Source organism: Babylonia areolata, chromosome 24 (assembly GCF_041734735.1).
Source record: "Babylonia areolata isolate BAREFJ2019XMU chromosome 24, ASM4173473v1, whole genome shotgun sequence".
In the NCBI taxonomy this organism is placed as follows: Eukaryota; Metazoa; Mollusca; class Gastropoda; order Neogastropoda; family Buccinidae; genus Babylonia; species Babylonia areolata.
Window position 1 is genome coordinate 35224318 of NC_134899.1, and position 20184 is coordinate 35244501.

At 39.4% G+C, this 20184-nt stretch overlaps 1 protein-coding gene across 3 annotated transcripts in view; it reads right to left on the minus strand.

Moving 5' to 3' along the window:
* Positions 1-19835, minus strand: part of LOC143298797 (uncharacterized) — a 38840-nt gene extending 19005 nt beyond the window's left edge. For 2 of the 3 annotated variants that reach the window (XM_076611764.1, XM_076611763.1), the window contains exons 1-11: positions 19498-19835; positions 18213-18253; positions 17581-17666; positions 16712-16909; positions 15417-15486; positions 14349-14458; positions 13764-13854; positions 11489-11728; positions 10490-10566; positions 3109-3141; positions 470-580 (exon numbers count right to left, since the gene is read on the minus strand). In XM_076611764.1, coding sequence (XP_076467879.1) covers positions 470-580; positions 3109-3141; positions 10490-10566; positions 11489-11728; positions 13764-13854; positions 14349-14458; positions 15417-15486; positions 16712-16909; positions 17581-17666; positions 18213-18253; positions 19498-19771 — 1331 coding nt within the window. In that variant the 5' untranslated portion in view covers positions 19772-19835. The remainder of the gene's footprint in view (positions 1-469; positions 581-3108; positions 3142-10489; positions 10567-11488; positions 11729-13763; positions 13855-14348; positions 14459-15416; positions 15487-16711; positions 16910-17580; positions 17667-18212; positions 18254-19497) is intronic. The other variant, XM_076611765.1, reaches the window with a different exon arrangement.
* Between the last annotated feature and the right edge of the window lie 349 nt (positions 19836-20184).

A 20184-nucleotide genomic window follows, 5' to 3' on the forward strand; every position in this document is an offset into this window, starting at 1 on the left:
AAAAAAAAAAAAAAAGAAAGATAGGATTTTTTTTTTTTTTTTTTTTTTTTTTTTTTTTTTAAAGAGAAAAAGGAACAAATAAGAAATCAGAAGACACTGAATATGCTCAGACAGGAGAATCAAAAAAATAAAATAAAATAAAATAAATAAACAGATTTTAAAATCAACAGCAAAATAAATAAATAAATAAATAAATAAATGATAAATAAATAAATAAATGAAAATAATAAAACATGCAAAGCAATCTAAAGACAACGACCCCTTTCTGATGTAATATGTTGTTGGGATTTCTTCTGGTGCCTTGTTCCTGTGTTTATTCCTGTTTTATCTTTTTATTATGTCATTTTGGAATATGATATTAATGGAGATAGGACCTCAAGGACTCTGTGTCAACACACACACACACACACACACACACACACACACAGTGGAAAATTTAAAAAAAACTACAACCAAAACAACAGCTTACTCCAAGACATGAAGCTGTTCTTGCAGCGTGGCCGCTTGCTTTCTGGCATTGGACCCTCTTTCGTTGGCTTCTTCCAAACGTTTCTCCAACTCCACTGTCACACTGTTGACCCTATCACATGACCAGCATTTGTGATCATGCAGCTAGAAACACTGACACATGCAGATACCAGCACGCATGTGCACAAAGACCAGAGAGAGGACGACAGTGTGAGAGAGACAAAGACTGAAAAAAATGATTATTTTGTGTATGTGTATGTCTATATATATATATATATATATATATATATATATATAGAGAGAGAGAGAGAGAGAGAGAGAGAGAGAGAGAGAGAGATTCTTAGGAATTATGTCAAGGTTTTTGAATGCCAGATAACAGTTTGTAAATGTATATAAAGTCTTTCAAAATTATGTTAAGTTTTACATGCTAGAGGCATACTACATGTTTTGTGGTGCACTAAAAAAACAAAAACAAAAAAAAAACACCAAAAACCAAAACCACTATGCATAATGGTGAACATTAAACAAGCAAACAAAAAGACCTCCAAAAGAGAAAATGAACAAAATAAACAAACAATTTTGTAACGTTCTGTTTGGTGAATTGAAAAGGAAATAACGACAGCAATGACAACTACAACAAACAAATGAATAATAAAATAAAATGATAATAAAGTTGCATGTGCCAGAAAACAATGTTAAAAAAACAATGACTGGAAGCAATATAGATCAATAAATATAAAACTATAATTTTATTATCACATTAGAGGAAGAAAGAATTCTTTCTACTTCAACAACTACTGCATGAGATTTTTTTGGTTCAAGGAAATTACGAAGTTATGACATAAAAAAACAGAACATGATGATACAGCATAAATCTACATTTACTATCAATAACATCAGGGAATTAATCCTAAAAACTAATCCAAAATACAGAAGACAGGATGGCTTGGAGAACTGCTGAATCACCAAGCCAACATAAAAGAAAGGGAAATGTTCAGATACAAAAAGGTTAACAAAGGTTAAAAAATGAATATCCTTGTATACCTTGTCGTAAGTGTAAGTAATTGATAAAGATGTACAAATATGAGAATAAATCACTGTTATTTATTTATTTATTTTTTTATTTTTTTTTTTATTTTTTTTAAGACATAAACACGAAATTGAAAAAAAAGACTAAAGAAATAAACAACCACTAAATATCTAAACAATTATAACCATTGAGCCAACCAACCAACCACTCAGGCATTTTGTACTCAACATCATACAAGAAAAAAACACGATCTACAAATGAATAAATAACAGAGAAAAGCTTCAAGAGCGTTAACAAAAGGATATACACATATTTTGTTAGCGAAGATTGGTTAGGCAGTAAATACATCCATAGAATCATCACTGTTACAACACTTGTCATTACTTTCTAGTATACAAAGCAGGCATTATTTCCTTTCGTCCCTTTTTATCATTACATATTAAGTATATATGTATGTATGTATCTATTCATTTACTTACCTATTAGTTACTCTGTTGATATAGTTTGTTATGACACATGTCACACTTTCCAGTTTACAAAGAGGCCTTCTTTTCTTTTTCTTTCTTTCTTTCTGTGTCAGTTCATTTATCTACTTATTTATTTGCTTAATCGTTTAACCATTTGTTCATTTCTATTTCATTCAACTGAGATTCCAGGAATAAGTTCCAATCCACAAGGCTTTGTTTGTTTGTTTATTTCATTGTCTGTTTTAGAGCAAAAAAACAAAACAAAAAAACAACAACAAAAAACAAAAACAACTCAGATCTTTATCCTGCAGTTACCTGTACCTTTGACTAAAAAGGTTTGTATAAAGAATCTTACTATAACAGTCGCAGCCCAATAGACTTCTCAATATAGTCACTTTAATCATTTACAGAATGTACTTAGTCAACAGCATCATGTTTACAAATAGGACATGGCATAGATTCTGAACTTGATCAGCTTTATAGTAAAAATCAATTCTAGAACTGACAAGATGAAAAGGCAGTCAGTAACCATGAAAAGCGGATAGTTTGCGAGTTGAATTTGTACAAAACCAAAAACAACAATTTGAGATGATGATTCTGAACAGCAAAAATAAATAAATAAATACATAAGAAACAAAAAAATTGGAAATTAAGGATAAGATTCTGGCTCTCTTTTTTTCAATCTATTGATTAAAAAAAGAAGAGAAGAAAAAACAAACAAAAAAACCCCAAAGGAAGTGGTGTTCAACATAGCAAATGGGCTTGAAACCTGGAAGTTATAATACAAGCATACAAACAATGTTACACTAACAAAGACAGCAAGATAAACCCCGGGGGGGGGGGGGGGGGGGATAAAAAAAGAAAGAAAGTTGAAGAATGTTAGTCAAACTGATGAAAGGAAACAAATTTCTTGTACATATCAATCAATAAACACCTCATCAGAAAGCCATGAAATGCCCCCTTTTTTTGTGACCACTGAGCGACAGGCAACATGACTTGAGAAAACTGTTCTTTAGAGGGAAGATGGAAAACAGACGGATTGTAAAAACAATACCACATGCATGAAATCATAAAAGATACAAAAGTTCTGGGTTATACATACACGGGCTAGCTAGACTAAACACACATAAAATGAATTCTTACTTCCTTAAAGCATCTTCAGTTTCTCTTTGTAAGCTGAAAAAAAAAAAAAGAGAGAGAGAGAGAAAAATATGTAACCAGACCATGAAATGGAAGGTGATCATGATTTTCATCATCCTGTAAACTCGTCAGTTGAAAGTTGAGGAGATTTATACAACACTTATAACAAAGACATGTGAAAAGAGGAAATACAAAGAAAAACAAAGTGACAACAACATGAGTGAACTGAAGTAAAGAAAAAAACAAAAAACAAAAACAAAAGCACTCCTTCTTACATCAAAACAGCAACAAGAACATGAACACATACACATGAACAAACATCCACACATTCACACACATGTGTGTGCACGTGCACACACACACGCACACACACACTGGTGGTGGTGGTGGTGTGTCCATCGAGATCGATGATGACCATCGTTGTCATCCAGCTGGGGGATGGGGGGAGGGTGGTGGTGGGGTGGGGGGGAGGATGCTCATGAATCTACCTGTGAATGTGCAGATGGCTGAATAGTCCAATCTGCGCACGAAATGTTCGCTGACAGTTGGGGCAGACAAAGACAGGCATACCATTGTCAGGGAGCTTGTTTGCCCGTGACTTTCTGGCCTGCCTCTTCTGAACAGCTGCAGCAGTCCCGTTGGTCTCGCACAATTTGGCGCCTTTGTGCACAGCAGCGCACCATTTGTCACGGTCCACTGCAGATTCCTCCCAGGAGTCGGGTTGATATCAAACGCTTTCAGAGAGACTTTCAGAGTATCTCTGAAGCGCTTCTTCTGACCTCCGTGTGATCTCTTCCCTTGTTGCAGCTCGCCATAGAAGAGCCTTTTGGGCAGCCGATGGTCTGGCATGCACGCCACGTGTCCAGCCCAGCGAAGCTGGGACTGCATCAGCATGGTGAAAATGCTGGGAAGGGTGGCTTTTGCGAGCACCTCTGTGTCTGGGGTCCTGTCTTGCCACTTGATGTTCAGTAGCTTCCTGAGGCATGTTGTGTGGAAGTGGTTCAGCTTCTTGGCATGTCGTTGGTACACTGTCCAAGTTTCGCAGGCGTACAGTAGTGTGGGGAGAACTACTGCTCTGTAGACCTTTAGCTTGGTCTCAAGACTAATGCCTCTTCTGTTCCAGACATTTGCATTGAGTCTACCAAAAGTTGCGCTTGCTCTTGCAATCCTGACGTTCACTTCATCGTCGATGGTCGCATTTCGTGACAGTGTGCTGCCAAGGTATGTGAACCACTCCACCGCACTGAGTCTCTGACCGTTGACTGTGATGTTGGGCTCAACGTAGGGTTTCCCTGGGCTGGCTGATGTAGAACTTCAGTTTTCCTCGTGCTGATGGTAAGGCCGAAGTTCCTGCTGGCAGTGGCAAATTTGTCGACGCTGAGTTGCATGTCAGCTTCAGATCCAGCGTTGAGGGCACAATCATCAGCAAACAAAAAGTCTCTGATGATGTCTGTCATGACCTTCGTTTTTGCTTGAAGCCTTCTGAGGTTAAACAACTTGCCATCTGTTCGGTACTTTAGGCCGATTCCAACATCGCCATCTCTGAAGGTATCAGTAAGCATTGCAGAGAACATGAGGCTGAACAGCATTGGAGCCAGGATGCAGCCTTGCTTGACACCATTTGTGACAGCAAAAGGAGCAGATGTTTCGCCATTGTCCTGTACTCGAGCGTGCATGCCTTCATGGAATTGGCTGACCAAGGAAATAAATTTCCGAGGGCATCCGTACTTGGCCATGATCTTCCACAGTCCCTCTCTACTCACGGTGTCGAAGGCCTTAGTGAGGTCGACATAGGTGGAGAACAGCTCAGCATTTTGCTCCTGACATTTCTCTTGCAGCTGCCTTGCAGCAAACACCATGTCGGTGGTTCCGCGCTCTTTTCGGAATCCACATTGGCTCTCAGGCAAATGACCTTGGTCAAGGTGTGCTGTGAGGCGGTTTAGTAGGATCCTGGCAAGTATCTTGCCTGCGATGGAGAGCAAGGAAATGCCTCGATGGTTATCACAGGCTTGCCGGTTCCCCTTTCGCTTGTACAAGTGAATGATAGATGCATCTTTGAAATCCTGGGGGACTGTCTCTTCTTTCCACATGAGTGAGTACAGCTGATGGAGCTTCTCAGTCAGCACAGTGCCTCCATCCTTGTAGACCTCTGCTGGTATGGAGTCTGAGCCAGGTGCTTTGCCACTGGATAGCAGACAGATTGCTTTCTGGGTCTCAAGAGGTGTTGGCGGATCGTCCAGTGCTTCGTTGATGGGGACTTGTGGGAGACGATCTATGGCTTCATCATTTATGGAGGAAGGGCGATTTAAGACACTGTTGAAGTGCTCAGCCCAGCGTTCGAGAATTTTCTCCTTCTCGGTGATCAAGGTATTCCCATCTGCACTGAGGAGGGGGGATGATCCTGAGGATGTGGGGACGTAGACTTCTTTTAAGGCATCATAGAACTTCTTCATATCGTGCCTGTCAGCATATCCCTGGATCTCATCAGCTTTGTCACTCAGCCACTTATCCTGCATTTGGCATAACTTTTGCTGAACAGGCCTGCGGATGGCATCGTACGCATCCTTTTTTGATGTGGACTTTGGGTTGCTCAGGTAGGCTTGATGCAGACGGCGTTTCTCATCCAGAAGCTGCTTTTCATCACAGTTTTCATCAAACCAGTCTTTGTGCTTTCTTGTCATGGGTCCCAGGGTCTCTGAAGCTGTACTATTGATCAGCTCACGCAGGGTCCTCCAGTCAGGCTCCACATTCTGGTTGTCCAGAGAGGCGGATTCCAGACGATCTTCCAGCAGCTCCACAAAGGACTGTTTGATGGTGATGTTTTTCAGCTTAGCGATCTGGAGCCGTTTTGGAGCCTTCTGGCCTTGGGGGCGTCTCTTGGGCTGGATTCAAATATTCAGCTTCGAGACTACAAGGCGATGGTCTGTCCAACACTCGGCGCCGCACATGGTCTTTGTTACACGTACATCTTGCCTATCCCTTTTCCTGACGATGACATAATCGATGAGATGCCAATGCTTTGAACGAGGGTGCATCCATGACGTCCTGTTACGGGTAGGGAGGCAGAAAACTGTGTTGGTTATCAGCAGTTCGTGCTCTGCACAGGTCTGAAGCAAAAGCAATCCATTTGGGTTGCAGTGGCCCACACTGTGCTTTCCAATCACTCCATCCCAGGAGATGTAGTCAGAGCCAACTCTAGCATTGAAGTCCCCAAGAATGATGAGCTTGTCTGCTTTAGGGATAGCAGCAATGACAGAGTGAAGGTCCTCGTAGAATTTCGCCTTCACTTCATCCGAGTTGGTCATGGTTGGGGCGTAGGCACTGACAATGGTGAGGTGCTTCTGGCCTGATGCCAGTGGGAGTTTCATGGTCATAAGCCTATCGTTGACTCCCTTTGGGATTCCAGCTAGCTTGCTGACAAGTGCTGTTTTTACTGCAAAACCAACGCCAGCCTCACGTCGCTCTTCGCTTCCTCGTCCACTCCAGAAGAAGGTGTAACCAGATCCCTGTTCACAGAGCTCGCCTTCGCCTGCAAGCTGAGTCTCATTCAAGGCTGCGATGTCAATATTGTATCTGGCGAGTTCAGATGCAACTAGTGCTGTTCTCCTTTGGGGTCTGTCCGTGTTATCTCTGTCCAGGAGAGTCCTTATGTTCCAAGCACCAATGGTGAGAGGAACGATCTTTGTTTTTTTCTTTTCTTTCTTGTTGTTTCGACCGCTAACGTAGGGTCCCCGCCAGCCGCGGTATGCTGGCCAGGGTGATATGGAGCAGGCAATTTTTAGGGCACCTTTTCTAGCCCCTTCCTCATGCCAGGGAGGTGAGCAGTGCATTCCTAAAGAGGGCTGCTCAGACGCTCAGACGGCTGCCGAGCTCCATCGCTGCTCCTGTCGACGAAGAACGACCCTATGGCCTGAGCCGCCTGCATGCAAGTCTGCGGCTGCGACTGCCAGTGTACCCACACCTGTCGTTTCGTCGCTCGCCTGTCGCCACAGGACTTGGGGGTGATGAAATGAGGAAGGATGAAAGGTCATTTTGGATGACTGATGACTTGCGCGATGAGTTTGTTTAAAGTGAAGAGGAGTTGCGCAACATTGACCTCACTCTCTCGTCCGGGTCCACCAATTTCCAGTGGCAAGACTAAGTCGAGACGACTGGAAGATGAGCACGGATGCAGTGGATCCACAGTGCGTTGCTGTAACCACCTTCCTCTCTGGTGAACCGATAGGTTTCTTCCGCAGACACACCCCGGGGGCCAACTGCATGTGGCATGCACACAGCAAGGTGGAGCTAGATGGCCGTCGGTGGCTCTCCTGAGCCAACGCCCTTTTATGGATCTCCATAAGGGTGTCTAGCCACCTGCCTCACCAGTCCCGGAAGGGAGCGGTGGGAGTGCCGGTTTAGTCGCCGGCAACCCGACCCTGAACAAGTTGTACTGGATTACAGGTTACCAGTAGCAGATCTAATGACCTGACCTGACTCTCCACACTCCACTACTCCGGGGCCAAACTCCACTGTTCTAACAGGGACTTTTCTTACTTTTTCTTCTCATAAAATGACCGAAACAAAGGCCATACTCCATTATTAGAAAAGGAAAATTTCCTACTTTTTCTTCACATACACTGACCACAATCTGGGCCACACTCCACTATTCCGTGGCCAAACTCCACTGTTCCAACAGGACTTTTCTTACTTTTTCTTCTCATAAAATGACCGAAACAAAGGCCATACTCCATTATTAAAAAAGGAAAATTTCCTACTTTTTCCTCACATACACTGACCACAATCTGGGCCACACTCCACTATTCCGGGGCCAAACTCCACTGTTCTAACGGGACTTTTCTTACTTTTTCTTCTCATAAAATGACCGACCAAAGGCCATACTCCATTATTAAAAAAGGAAAAATTTCCTACTTTTTCTTCACATACACTGACCACAATCTGGGCCACACTCCACTGTTCTAACAGGGACTTTTCTTACTTTTTCTTCTCATAAAATGACCGAAGCAAAGGAAAATTTCCTACTTCTTCTTCACACACCTGAACCAAACTCCACTATTCTAGAACGGGACTTGTTCCAACTTTTCACTTTCAGTGACCAAAGCATAACCACAAAGGAACTTTTCTATGCTTTCTTTGACATGCAATGACCACAGCCCAAGCCATAAAAAAAACACAACCTTTTATTAAGCTGTCATTATACATTCTTAACTCAATGGCACAGTCCAGAACTATATATACATTTTTTTTAAGTATTCTTTTTAACAACAGCATTCATCAATCACAAAAGTATACGACTATCGAAACAAGGGAAAGCATTCTGGGCTTCAAAATCCACACACTAATTGCTTCAGAACATGTTGCAGATCTGTTTTCTTTATGCAAGAGACTCCAGCAGGTTCCAAAGATTGTATATGTGTTTGTTTTTGTTTTTTTTAAACAAACATCAGTTTATCAAGGTCATGAGGCATCTGCAGAGTAAACCAATTACTCTTCACAAGTGTTTATGAACAAGTTTTGATTCACAACATGACAGCAGAGAAAGCTAAATTAAACACAATATTGATAAGTTTGATGAATTGATAACGCACTAGTCATTAGACTGAAACTATAATTAGAAACATGAGAATGTTTGACACCATGTGTGTCAGTGTACAGAAAATTCCGGTATATATGTATGGATGTATGTGTGTGTGTTATTATATTTGAGGTCACTGTCTATTGACATTAAAAATAGTTAATCATATTTTATTGAAGAATCAAACAAAGGAAAACAAACAAAAAACAAGAAAGGCAAGGCCTTCAAGACTCACTTGTGATACACTTTTTAAAAAAATCCAAGCTTTTTATGTATTGAGTATAATGCATTTACTGTTATATTTATATTTTTTGTATTATCTAAACTTGGCACTTTGATCTGATATTCGACCCAACCAAAGATCTATCATTAATATCATTTTTTGTTCAAACAGGAACTTCTTTTGCTAAGCGTGGAAGTTTTATTTATTGCAAACGTTTTGGTGTAGGCAGTAAAACAAGGGAAATTACTCTGCTGGGGAACTTAGTTTGCTTTAAACTGATCTTTCTCATCTTAAACATTACATTTTGAAATTATACTCAATACATAAAAAAGCTTGCATTTTTTTTTTTTTTTTAAGTGCATCACAAGTGAGTCTTGAAGGCCTTGCCTCTCTTGTTTCAAAATGTAATGTTTAAGATGAGAAAGATCAGTTTAAAGCACATTAACTCCACTAGCATTACATAGTAATTTCCCTTTTTTTCTATCTGCACCAAAACGTTTGCAAAAATAAATAAAGCTTCCATGCTTAGCAAAAGAAGTTCCTGTTTGAGCCAAAAATGATAATAATGACTGCTCTAGCTGTTGGGTCAGAATATCAGATCAAAGTGCCAAGTTTAGAGAATACAAAAAATATAAATATAACAGTAAATGCAGTTTGCATATAATTAGGATCCATTCTTTATTTTTTTGTGCCCATCCCAGAAGCGCAATATTGTTTTAAACAAGATGACTGGAAAGAACTGAATTTTTCCTATTTTTATGCCAAATTTGGTGTCAACTGACAAAGTAGCTGCAGAGAAAAGGTCAATGTTAAAGTTTACCACAGACACACAGATACACACACACACAGACACACACACACAGACAACCGAACACCGGGTTAAAACATAGACTCACTTTGTTTATACAAGTGAGTCAAAAACCATAAGTACAACACACAAAAAACACCACAAAAAAACCAACAACATATGTGCTATCTTCCTATTATATTCTTCACTCTTGCATCTAGCATTTGTTGTAAGTGTGATTTCTGTGAATTACATTTTCTCTCCTGCATCATTCTCTGACATAAAAACTAGTTTAGTAAATCTAACAACCTAAGAAACATGGAGTGATGGCCTAGAGGTAATGCGTCCACCTAGGAAGCCTGAGAATGTGAGCGCGCTGGTTCGAATCACGGCTCTGCTGCCGATATTTTCTCCCCCTCCACTAGACCTTGAGTGGTGGTCAGGACGCTAGTCATTCGGATGAGACGATAAACCGAGGTCCCATGTGCAGCATGCACTTAGCGCACGTAAAAGAACCCACGGCAACAAAAAGGTTGTTCCTGGCAAAATTCTGTAGAAAAATCCACTTCGATAGGAAAAACAAATAAAACTGCACGCAGGAAAAAAATACAAAAAAATGGGTGGTGCTGTAGTGTAGCGACGCGCTCTCCCTCGGGAGAGCAGCCTGAATTTCACACAAAGAAATCTGTGCACACACACACACACACACACACACACACGTGCACACACATGCACACACAAGAAGACAACAGTAAAAGCACAAGTTTAAAAAAAACAAAACTGTCACATCATTTCTCACCGTTCTTGGTGATCTTTCAGCAGTAACTGTTCTTTCTCAAAAGAATTCTTTTTCACCTCTTCCAATTCTCGCTCAAGCTGCAACAAATGGGTTTTAACTTTGAGGATGGAGAAAGGAGAATAAACAAACGGAATTTAAAAAAAAAAAGAAGAAAAAAAAAGAAAAAGAAAGGAACACTTATAAAAAAGAACAGAAAAGCAGACAAGTGTGACAGCAGATAAAAGGCAGAATGTGATAATAATAATCATATGAATAAATAACATCACTTACAGTGAAAAGACGTGAAACTAAAGAACGAACGAACAAATAAATAAATATATGCATGCATTCAAGCCTGAACATATAGTGATTAGCTGCTGTCAGGCATGTGGTGTAGTGTATATTGTCTGAATACAGTGACTCTCCCTTAACTTAAGAAACTGAAACTGAAACTGTAAACAGTATACATGAACGTATGTGAATTTCTTTGTTTCAGTCATTTAGATAATATTTCATTTTATCATATTTCAAAGCATTTATTTCTTTGCTTATTTTGTTTAAATACCTATATGATTTCTTTTCCGTTAATGTTTTGTGCAAACCTAGGGTAAGGTGTGCCAACCTAGAGTATGTTCTCAAGTCCTGAAAAGCTCATTGGCTTTATGCATAGGTCAAGGCATTTTTTTTTTTTTTTTTTTTTTTAATGCAGATGCTGTGTCTAGTTCATGAATCTTTCTACACACTCTGACACCTCCTTCAAACTGTAACTGAAAAATTCTTACAGATGATAATGATTATTTGACTGACTCGACTACAAATAATCTTCAACACCCCTCCCCTTCCTCCTCCTACCCTCCCCCCTCCACTCCACTTCCCCCCTGACCCCCACTACTCCCCTCCCCCCCCCCCCCCCCCACCTACCTCCACAAACACACCCTCCCCCCAACTCTTCAAACCATACTAATTCCCAGTTCACACACTCTACCTGCCACACACACACACACACACACACACACACACCTGCAGCACTCTCTGCTTCCCGCTCTCCGTGTCGTGGTCGGCCTCCTGCAGGCACTTCTCCAGCGTCAGCACCAGGGCGGCCATGCTGTGGCTGGAGCCAGCCGGGTCCCCCTCCAGGTAGGGCCGCCCCCTGGCCCGCTCCCTGGCCGACAGCGCCGCTCGCAGCTGGCCCAGCGCCATGGTGGTGGCGTAGCTGGTCTGGCTGCTGGACTCGGCTTGCTTGCTCATTTCGGCCAGAGCCTGGTGATTAAGTAGGTGGTGGGTGTGAGGGGTGAAGGGGTGGAGGGGGTTGTTTACAGGATGGGGAACACCGTGTTGGAATGAGGTCAAATTTTTGGAGGGCCAGGGGGTGGGGGGGGCGTGGGAGGGGGGGTTTGGAAGGGAGGGGGTGGGGGTGGGGGGAGGGGAGGTTAGACATTATGTTATCATTACAGAATGCGTTGCTGACAAGGGTGAGTAACTTTTGAATTTCACTCTCTTTTAGTTGTAGGTTAAACCTTTTCATTTTCTTTCATTCATCTATTTATCTATCTATCGACTATTTACCTACCTATATATCTACCTATTTATCTACATATCTATAAATTGAGTATCTATTTATTCATCTACTTACTCATTTCTTTATTCACTCCTGGTTATTTGTGCAGTCATTTAATTATTCATATATTTTAAATACTGACAGTATTGCCCTACCTTTTGATCAAGTGTACACACGACTGGCAGAATCTACAAACACAACATCCACTCAAGTGTGTATGAATGGAGGTAATCTTATATGTGTGAGTGTGTGTGCATGTGTGCATACGTGTGTGTGTGTGTGTGTGTGTGTGTGCACGCATGTGCAGGTTAACATAATTATTTGCCATGCTGCAATCAATTTGATGCTCTTCATGCATGCACCTGTTCAAATATACATGTTCAAGATTCTGCCATGAGCATGTTCAGTAAGTATACACAAACCCAGTAATCATGACCCTGAAGACAGAGTGTGGAAGCCTAACCAACACGATTATAACAGCTATAGACATGACATCCCATTTGCAGAAATCAGAGAACTAATAAACAAATAAACAAACAAAAATAAATAAATAAATAAAACTCTGAAGGTTATGCAAGTTAAACAATCAGCTTCCAGAGAACACATAAATTGTTTGGCACATACAGACCTGTGATCTAATAGCAAGATTCATGTGCAATCTTTTCATCACGTCAGTGTAGCAAACTAGCATAGTTGCAGCACCAACACTCAATTGTAGTCCCGCTCGCAACATCAAAGAACAAAGACAGCATGGGTACTTTTCACCTTCAATGTATTTGTATTTGTATTTCTTTTTATCACAACAGATTTCTCTGTGTGAAATTCGGGCTGCTCTCCCCAGGGAGAGCGCGTCACTACACTACAGCGCCACCCATTTTTTTTTGTATTTTTTCCAGCGTGCAGTTTTATCTGTTTCTCCTATCGCAGTGGATTTATGTACAGAATTTTGCCAGGAACAACCCTTTTGTTGCCTTGGGTTCTTTTACATGCGCTAAGTGCATGCTGCACACGGGACCTCGGTTTATCGTCTCATCCGAAAGACTAGCGTCCAGACCACCACTCAAGGTCTAGTGGAGGGGGAGAAAATATTGGTGGCTGAGCCGTGATTCGAACCAGCGTGCTCAGATTCTCTCGCTTCCTAGGCGGACGCGTTACCTCTAGGCCATCACTCCACATGTGTCATGCAGTTTGAACATGGTCCATAAAAAAAAAATTGTTCAGTCTGCATTCTGGCACTTTGAAGACAAAGTGCACAGAACTTTCAGATGAGTGTCAAAAGTACAGGTATAATTTGCTGTAAACTTCATTGGTGCTCTATGCACATGCTCATTTCTCTGCAATTGGCATCAATTAATCGCTGGCTTTTCTAATTCTATTCACAGATATTTTGTTTCTTAACAAAGAGTGTTGGAAGGAAGTGACCACAGGTGGAGAGTGAGAGCTCTATAAGAGCTGGAAAAAAAAAAAAAAGTAAACTGAGCTCTGATTAGCTCAAGCCAACCATGAACTAAAGAACAAAAAGTATCACTGGCTGAAAGTGCTGGTCCTTCCCCTTTTGAATGAGTTCAGTTCGCTCATATATGGTACCAATTAATTCATCAAAGAATAATCGCCGCTTGATTTTTGCTAATGGCTTCAATCAATTTATTTAACAACAACAGAAGCTCAGCCGAGCATGCAGTGTTCAAAACGTTGCGGCTGGCAGACCTGCATGAGCAGATTTTTTCAGTCACTGACCTGTTCTTGGGACCGGCACTTTTCCTGCAGCTGAGTTAGAGCAGCCTCCATCTTCCTGATCGCCTTTTCCTGGTTGGCCGCTTCCTTCTGTCTGTACGCCATCGCCACATGTCACACACACACACACACACGTACACACACACACACACACACATACTGATGATTCATAAGTAAACATTTCTGGCAGAGAAAGACTATTTACAACAGCTCTACTTACCTAACTTTTTTTCATATCTTTTGTTCCACTTTTTTTTTTCCTTCCTTTTTTTTTTTTTTTTTTTTTTTTTTTTAATATTTTTTAATGGAAGGAATACAATTATTGTCTGACTCTCTTTGTTCATATATATGATAAACACATGATCTGACAGAAAATAACAACAACACCACTACTGCTACTAGTCTATATTGCTGCTCCTGCTGCTGCTGCTCATACCACCACTACCACCACCACCACCACATCCACCCCAAAGTACAACCGCTACGACTACCACCACCAACAATCAACTATTCAGCCAGAAATGACAAGAGAGCAGAAAATAAAAGAACACAATAAAAACAGAAGAAAAGAAAAGAACGGAAAGTCACCTCAAGTCTAGCACTGTGTCTCTGTTCACAATCGTTTCATGAAGTTTGGACTTCAGCTCTTCATTACTGGCGCGGAACTGTCGTTTCTGCTGCTCTACGCTCTCTGTTGCCTGGCAGACATCGAAAAATGAATAAATAAATGAATAAACACAGAAACGAATTAATCAATCAATAATTTAAAGAGATGAATATATAAATAAACAAATTAAGTAATCAATAAACAGATGAATAAATAAATAAATAAACAAATTACTTAATCAATAATTAAACATATAATCAAGTCAGCAAATTAGTAAATAAATTAACACACACACACAAACAAAACACATTATAACATATCAGATGATTTTATTCTAAGCTTCTGATGAATGATTAGAATAATAAATTTTGAATAATAATCTTAACACCGTTGTTAACTGAGTTCAGACCCATCTGAGTTATGATATATATATATATATATATGTATGTCAGGTTCACAAATCATAAGCACTCTGTAAAATATTTCAATTTATCAATCTTAATAGATTTAAATTTCCGTAGCATATGTCCTGCTACAATGATCTCATAGGTACACAAAAACACACACTAACATGCTCACACACTAACCTACACACAGTCATATACACACAGTCACACACACACACACACACACACACACAATGTGCGCGCTCATACACACTAATAATATACACCCAAGACAAGATATTTTTGTTCAAGAACAAGATTTATGGAAGTCTCTTCAAATAAGTGTATCCCAGTTTCCGATCATACGTTGACAATACACAAACACATGCACACACAGACACACAGACACACACACACACACAAATAAACAAATTTTGGTATGGTTCTAATCACAGTGAACAATAACTGGCTCACACTAAACAGCAAGGAAAGCTGTCAATGTGTTCCTTTCTAGAATAGTACACTTTGATTTTGCTTTAGATATACTGTTTATCTATATCAAGCTTAAATAGTTATGCACATATCACCTAAACATAACAATGTTCAATATTCCCATGTAAAACACCAGATATTACAAACGGGGAAAGTAGTGAAGATACTTACGTCTTGCAGCTTTTTCCTCAGTTCAACAACTTGCTCTTGAGATTCCTTCAGAGCCCTTTCCATGTGTGACCTGATTATGAAACAAATGACGATGATGATACTACTACTACTACTACTACTGATTATAACAGCAACAACAACAATGATGATGACAACAACAACAAAAAACCATCAACAACAATATTTCTACTACTACCACTACTACTACTAATAACAATGATAACAATAATTATAATAACAACAACAACAACAACAACAAAGATATGAACCCTATGTCTTGTACTGATAGCCACAAACATAATGACTTTTGCTCTCTGCATGCAATAAGCTTCAAAATCCTGCAATTTCTTAAGAAACTGTACACGTGCTCTTCTGTGCCTGTTTGTCCTCTAAACTATTTCCTCTGTGGTTTAGAGAGAGCTGCAACCTCAAAGCAAGCATCTGCATGCATTAATGGAAACTATGATTAGTACAGGGACTGTTAGTATCATTGAATTCTGTTCCAAACCTCGATTAAGGTCTTAAAAGTGGGAGATTTTTTTTTTCTTCTTCTTTTTTTTCACCTTTTGCCAGCAACCTTGAGTGCAATTTGTTACCTTTTAGATTTACGGATCTATGTATTATACAGTTACAAACACACCACACAAGATTCTGCCTAAGTGTGTTACCTGTTTCTTCACTATAGGTGACTTTAGTTGACTAGTCAGTTCACCAACATAGACGACTTTACTCGACATTGAGGGATCATGTTATAGGCAATTTGTTTAACATTGTAACAAAGCTTGACAGCTGCAGCCATCTCTCCCATGCAACAGGAAACTGATTAACATCCTCGTCCCCCCTCCCCCACTCTTCACCCCCACACACACCTTTGACCAAGTTTAAGGTGAGCAAGTCTACTGTGTTGTTGTGACAAAAAATGAACCGTGACTGAGAGCACTGAGTCTGAAATATTTGGCACTGGGGAGAATGCACACAAAAAAGTTGGTGGTGAAAGAGTTTAACACCTCGGCTAGGCTGCCCAAGTAATCCAAACAGTACTAAGTTTGCTTAGGAGTAAGAATTTTCAAGACTATGGGGTTCTGAATCTATCATATAATTTCACAGATTTGGGAAAATTCTTACAACTATGCAAACTTATCGCTGCGAAGATCACTCATACAACCTAGCCCAGCTGTTTCACTCATGTGACTGGGACAGACCTTCCATATCTGCCCAAAGGAACAAACATTAAAATGAAGAAGATAAAACAGAGACTAAAGAAAAATTACTAAACAAGAAAAGAAAGAACTTACGGAGGCACACACTCAAAAGCTCTCCGGGCAGCAGTGTGAGCTGAAAACTCTGTGGATGGGACAGTGGAGAATGCAGCCTTTGCTGGACTTGAGGAAAAAGAAAATGGTCCACTGGAAAATGGGCGTCCTGAAGAAGAATCCGCCAAAAGATGGCTCTGTAGGCGTTCTGTTTCTCGTCTTTGGTTGTCTAGCTGTATTCTATGTGGATGAAAAAGAAAATCAATAAAATCTTAAAAAAAAAGAAAAAAAAAGAATGCTGTCTTGATCATATATATATATATATATATATATATATATATATATATATATATATATATATATATATATATTGGAAAACAATGTAAAATACTATGCAGTAGTCTTGACCTTTAACATCTGACCTTAATTTTCTGTATGAATCATGTTGTCAATGTATCACGTTTCATAAAAATTGGATGAAAAACAAGATCTCTAATGAGCTATTTCGATCTTTTTGCCAATTACCTTGACCATCGATCTTTCTCTTACCTCATCAGCATCCTACCAAGATGGTTCCTACTTGCAGTTCCAGAGAAAATTCTAATGTAAGATTTTACCACACAATAACTGGGACTGGGTCAGTGGGTGACTCAGATTATATGGACAGTCTTCATTTGTAGGTAAGCAAATAAAAAAAAAAGGAAAAGAAAAAAAAAAGGATTATTTTTAAAAAGCTTGCTGACACAAACTGGTGACAGCAAAGAATTTAGTTTGGAAATGCAACAAGACCCCCTCTTGAACTATCACTGAACTGCTTGGAGATAGTAGACTGTTAATAATAGGAATGAATGGGACTATGCCTATGGGACTACATTAATTTTATACAGATGTGTGATGAGCCAGGAACTCACCTCAGATCAGCGATAGTTTTTTGCTCTGCTGAGATGTCCACAAGAGAAGCTAACGAAGTAGAAAGTGGTGATGTTACATGTTTGATCTGAAAGGAAAAGCATTACAAATGTTCACTCACATCTTTAATGTAAAACTGTCCAGTCAGAACACATCAAAAGACTAAAAAACAATTAAACATTTTTTTGGCTTGTCATGATCACAATGAAAAAATATTATTAATAATTATTAATAATTTTCAAATGAAAGCAACAAATGTTCATTTTATTTCTTGCAACATACAGTTTCAATGCTGCTGCTTTAACTACAGCTCTAACATTTATCAACTACAGTTGGTTAAACATTTCTACAACTATAGATTTCTGATATGAATATGTTTAAATACATTATATTCAATGTGCAAATTTATATAACTTGTAAGTATACACAATACAGGTACGTGTATACAACAGCCATCTCTCTCTCTCTCTCTCTCTCTCTCTCTCTCTCTCTCTCTCTCTCTCTCCTTCTCTCTTTCTCTCTCTCTCTCTCACACACACACACACAGAATGATTATGCATACATAAACTATATAATAGTATAAACACAATCACACACAAATGTACAGAAACACATTTCATATACAGAGAATTACCTCGGTGCCACCCAGGTTTGATGTGTTCAGACCACCAGTACCTGAAAAAATAAATAAATAAATAATAAAGAGACACAAGTGACACTACTTTTACTATGATAAATATCTCAAACATTTTTTTTCTTCTACAACCTGATGGTCAAGATCTTCTTTTTTTTTGGGGGGGGGGGGGGGGGGGGGGTCATATAATCAATCACAAAAAAAACTTTTTTTTCTTTTCATCTTCAGTGTTCTAAATAACAAACAGTGTGATATGTGAACTTCCAATAAAAGCTGATTTAAAGTAAGAGACAATTATAAGTTTACAAATGATTTCAAGAGATTTCTCAAAATAAATCATTAACTGATAAAGATAACAAAATGTATATGAATGGAAGAGTTATGCAAATACATAGCTATTTCATAGTTACTGAGAAGGTTGACATTGGATACATGTAGTGATGTACACAAATGAATCATGCCAATCTAGATTACTGATTAGTAGATATACATCTACTAAGACACTGTAAGTCTCTTTGCACAGATTTGTCTTCCTTTTAAAAAGAATCTAAGATTATTAAGTAAAAAAAAAACAACAACAAAAAAAACAAAAACAAAAAAAACTATGGACAGAGACACACAAATATAGATATGTACAATTATTTGAAATTGATATATAGATCATATATAAATAAAACTTATATACTGGAGACTGATGCTGAATGAATTTATAAAAATGGGCAGACATCGAGTGAGATAACTAATTCTAGAAGTGGGGAACTGGGATAGTGGGTAGAAAACATGTGAGTGAAATTTCAGACTGAGAGACAGGGATGAGAAAGAGAGGCAGGGGCAGCAAACTCAATGAGATGGCTTGACACACCCACATATCTGTTTCTTTAGACACACAAATATGGTTTACTTATACTTATAGTAATTAATATATGATGTCAAGGACAGAGTATACAAATCTCTCCTTCATTCTTAAGCTAAGCCAGAAAGCAAACTACCATCACCATTAAAAATCATTCAAGAATCTGTTCATATCATCACCTATACATATTGAACTGCATATATATGCATATGTTTCAACACTCATCATTAATCAAGTTACACCTGAGAATAGTTTACTTGGAATACGAAAAAAATAATAATGTAAATAGCGGGAAGAAATAAAAAAGCAGAAGTGTAGCTAAACGAACGTCATATTTTGTGTCAGTGTAAATCTAGCTTTTCGGCCTTGGCGCATGAAGTGCAAACAAGTCCAGTCTTGTTTCGGTTTTATTGTTTTGAAGTTAGCACATACCCTGGGACAGTGCAGACACAGTTGCTGATCGCAGTTTACTCCCTTCGATTTCAAGTTGCCGAATCTGCTCGGCAAATTCTGAACTGCTCGGCTTCCTAAAAGTTTGCATGGAGCTACTGTAAGCAGATGGTCTGTCCACATGAATGCTCGAAGAAAGAGGCAAACTTGCAGAAAGTTTGTGCACAAGCGACGTTTCTGACGGATCAGTTGGTGTTTCTAGACTCTGACTGGAACCAACCACGCCAAATGACGGGTTGATGGATGATGGGTCCATTGCTCGCGCACAACAAGATTAATTCACGGATCTAACATAGTAACCTCAAACCAATTTACGAGAATGTTGACGGTCCTGTCACTATCACTATGCAGCAGCCATATTTGTTTTCGTACGCAGCGGGCTTCCTACCGGGCATGCGCAATAGCATGGTAATTTCGAAAGTACGATTGTCTCCAACCTCGTGAAAACACTTTGATTCTTTTTTATTAGGGGACGATAAACACAGATCGATCTTGAACAGTTTGTCTCTAGATTAAATCCTTACTGTAAAGTTTGATTAAGTGTGAATGGCATCCCTTCCTGGGTGCTGGTTGGCTGAACAGAGCTCGCAGTCAGAATGTTGATTGCGAATTCGATTTTGAGACACCCAACAAATCCTGACAGTCGCTTTGGTGGTGTCAGTAGAGTGT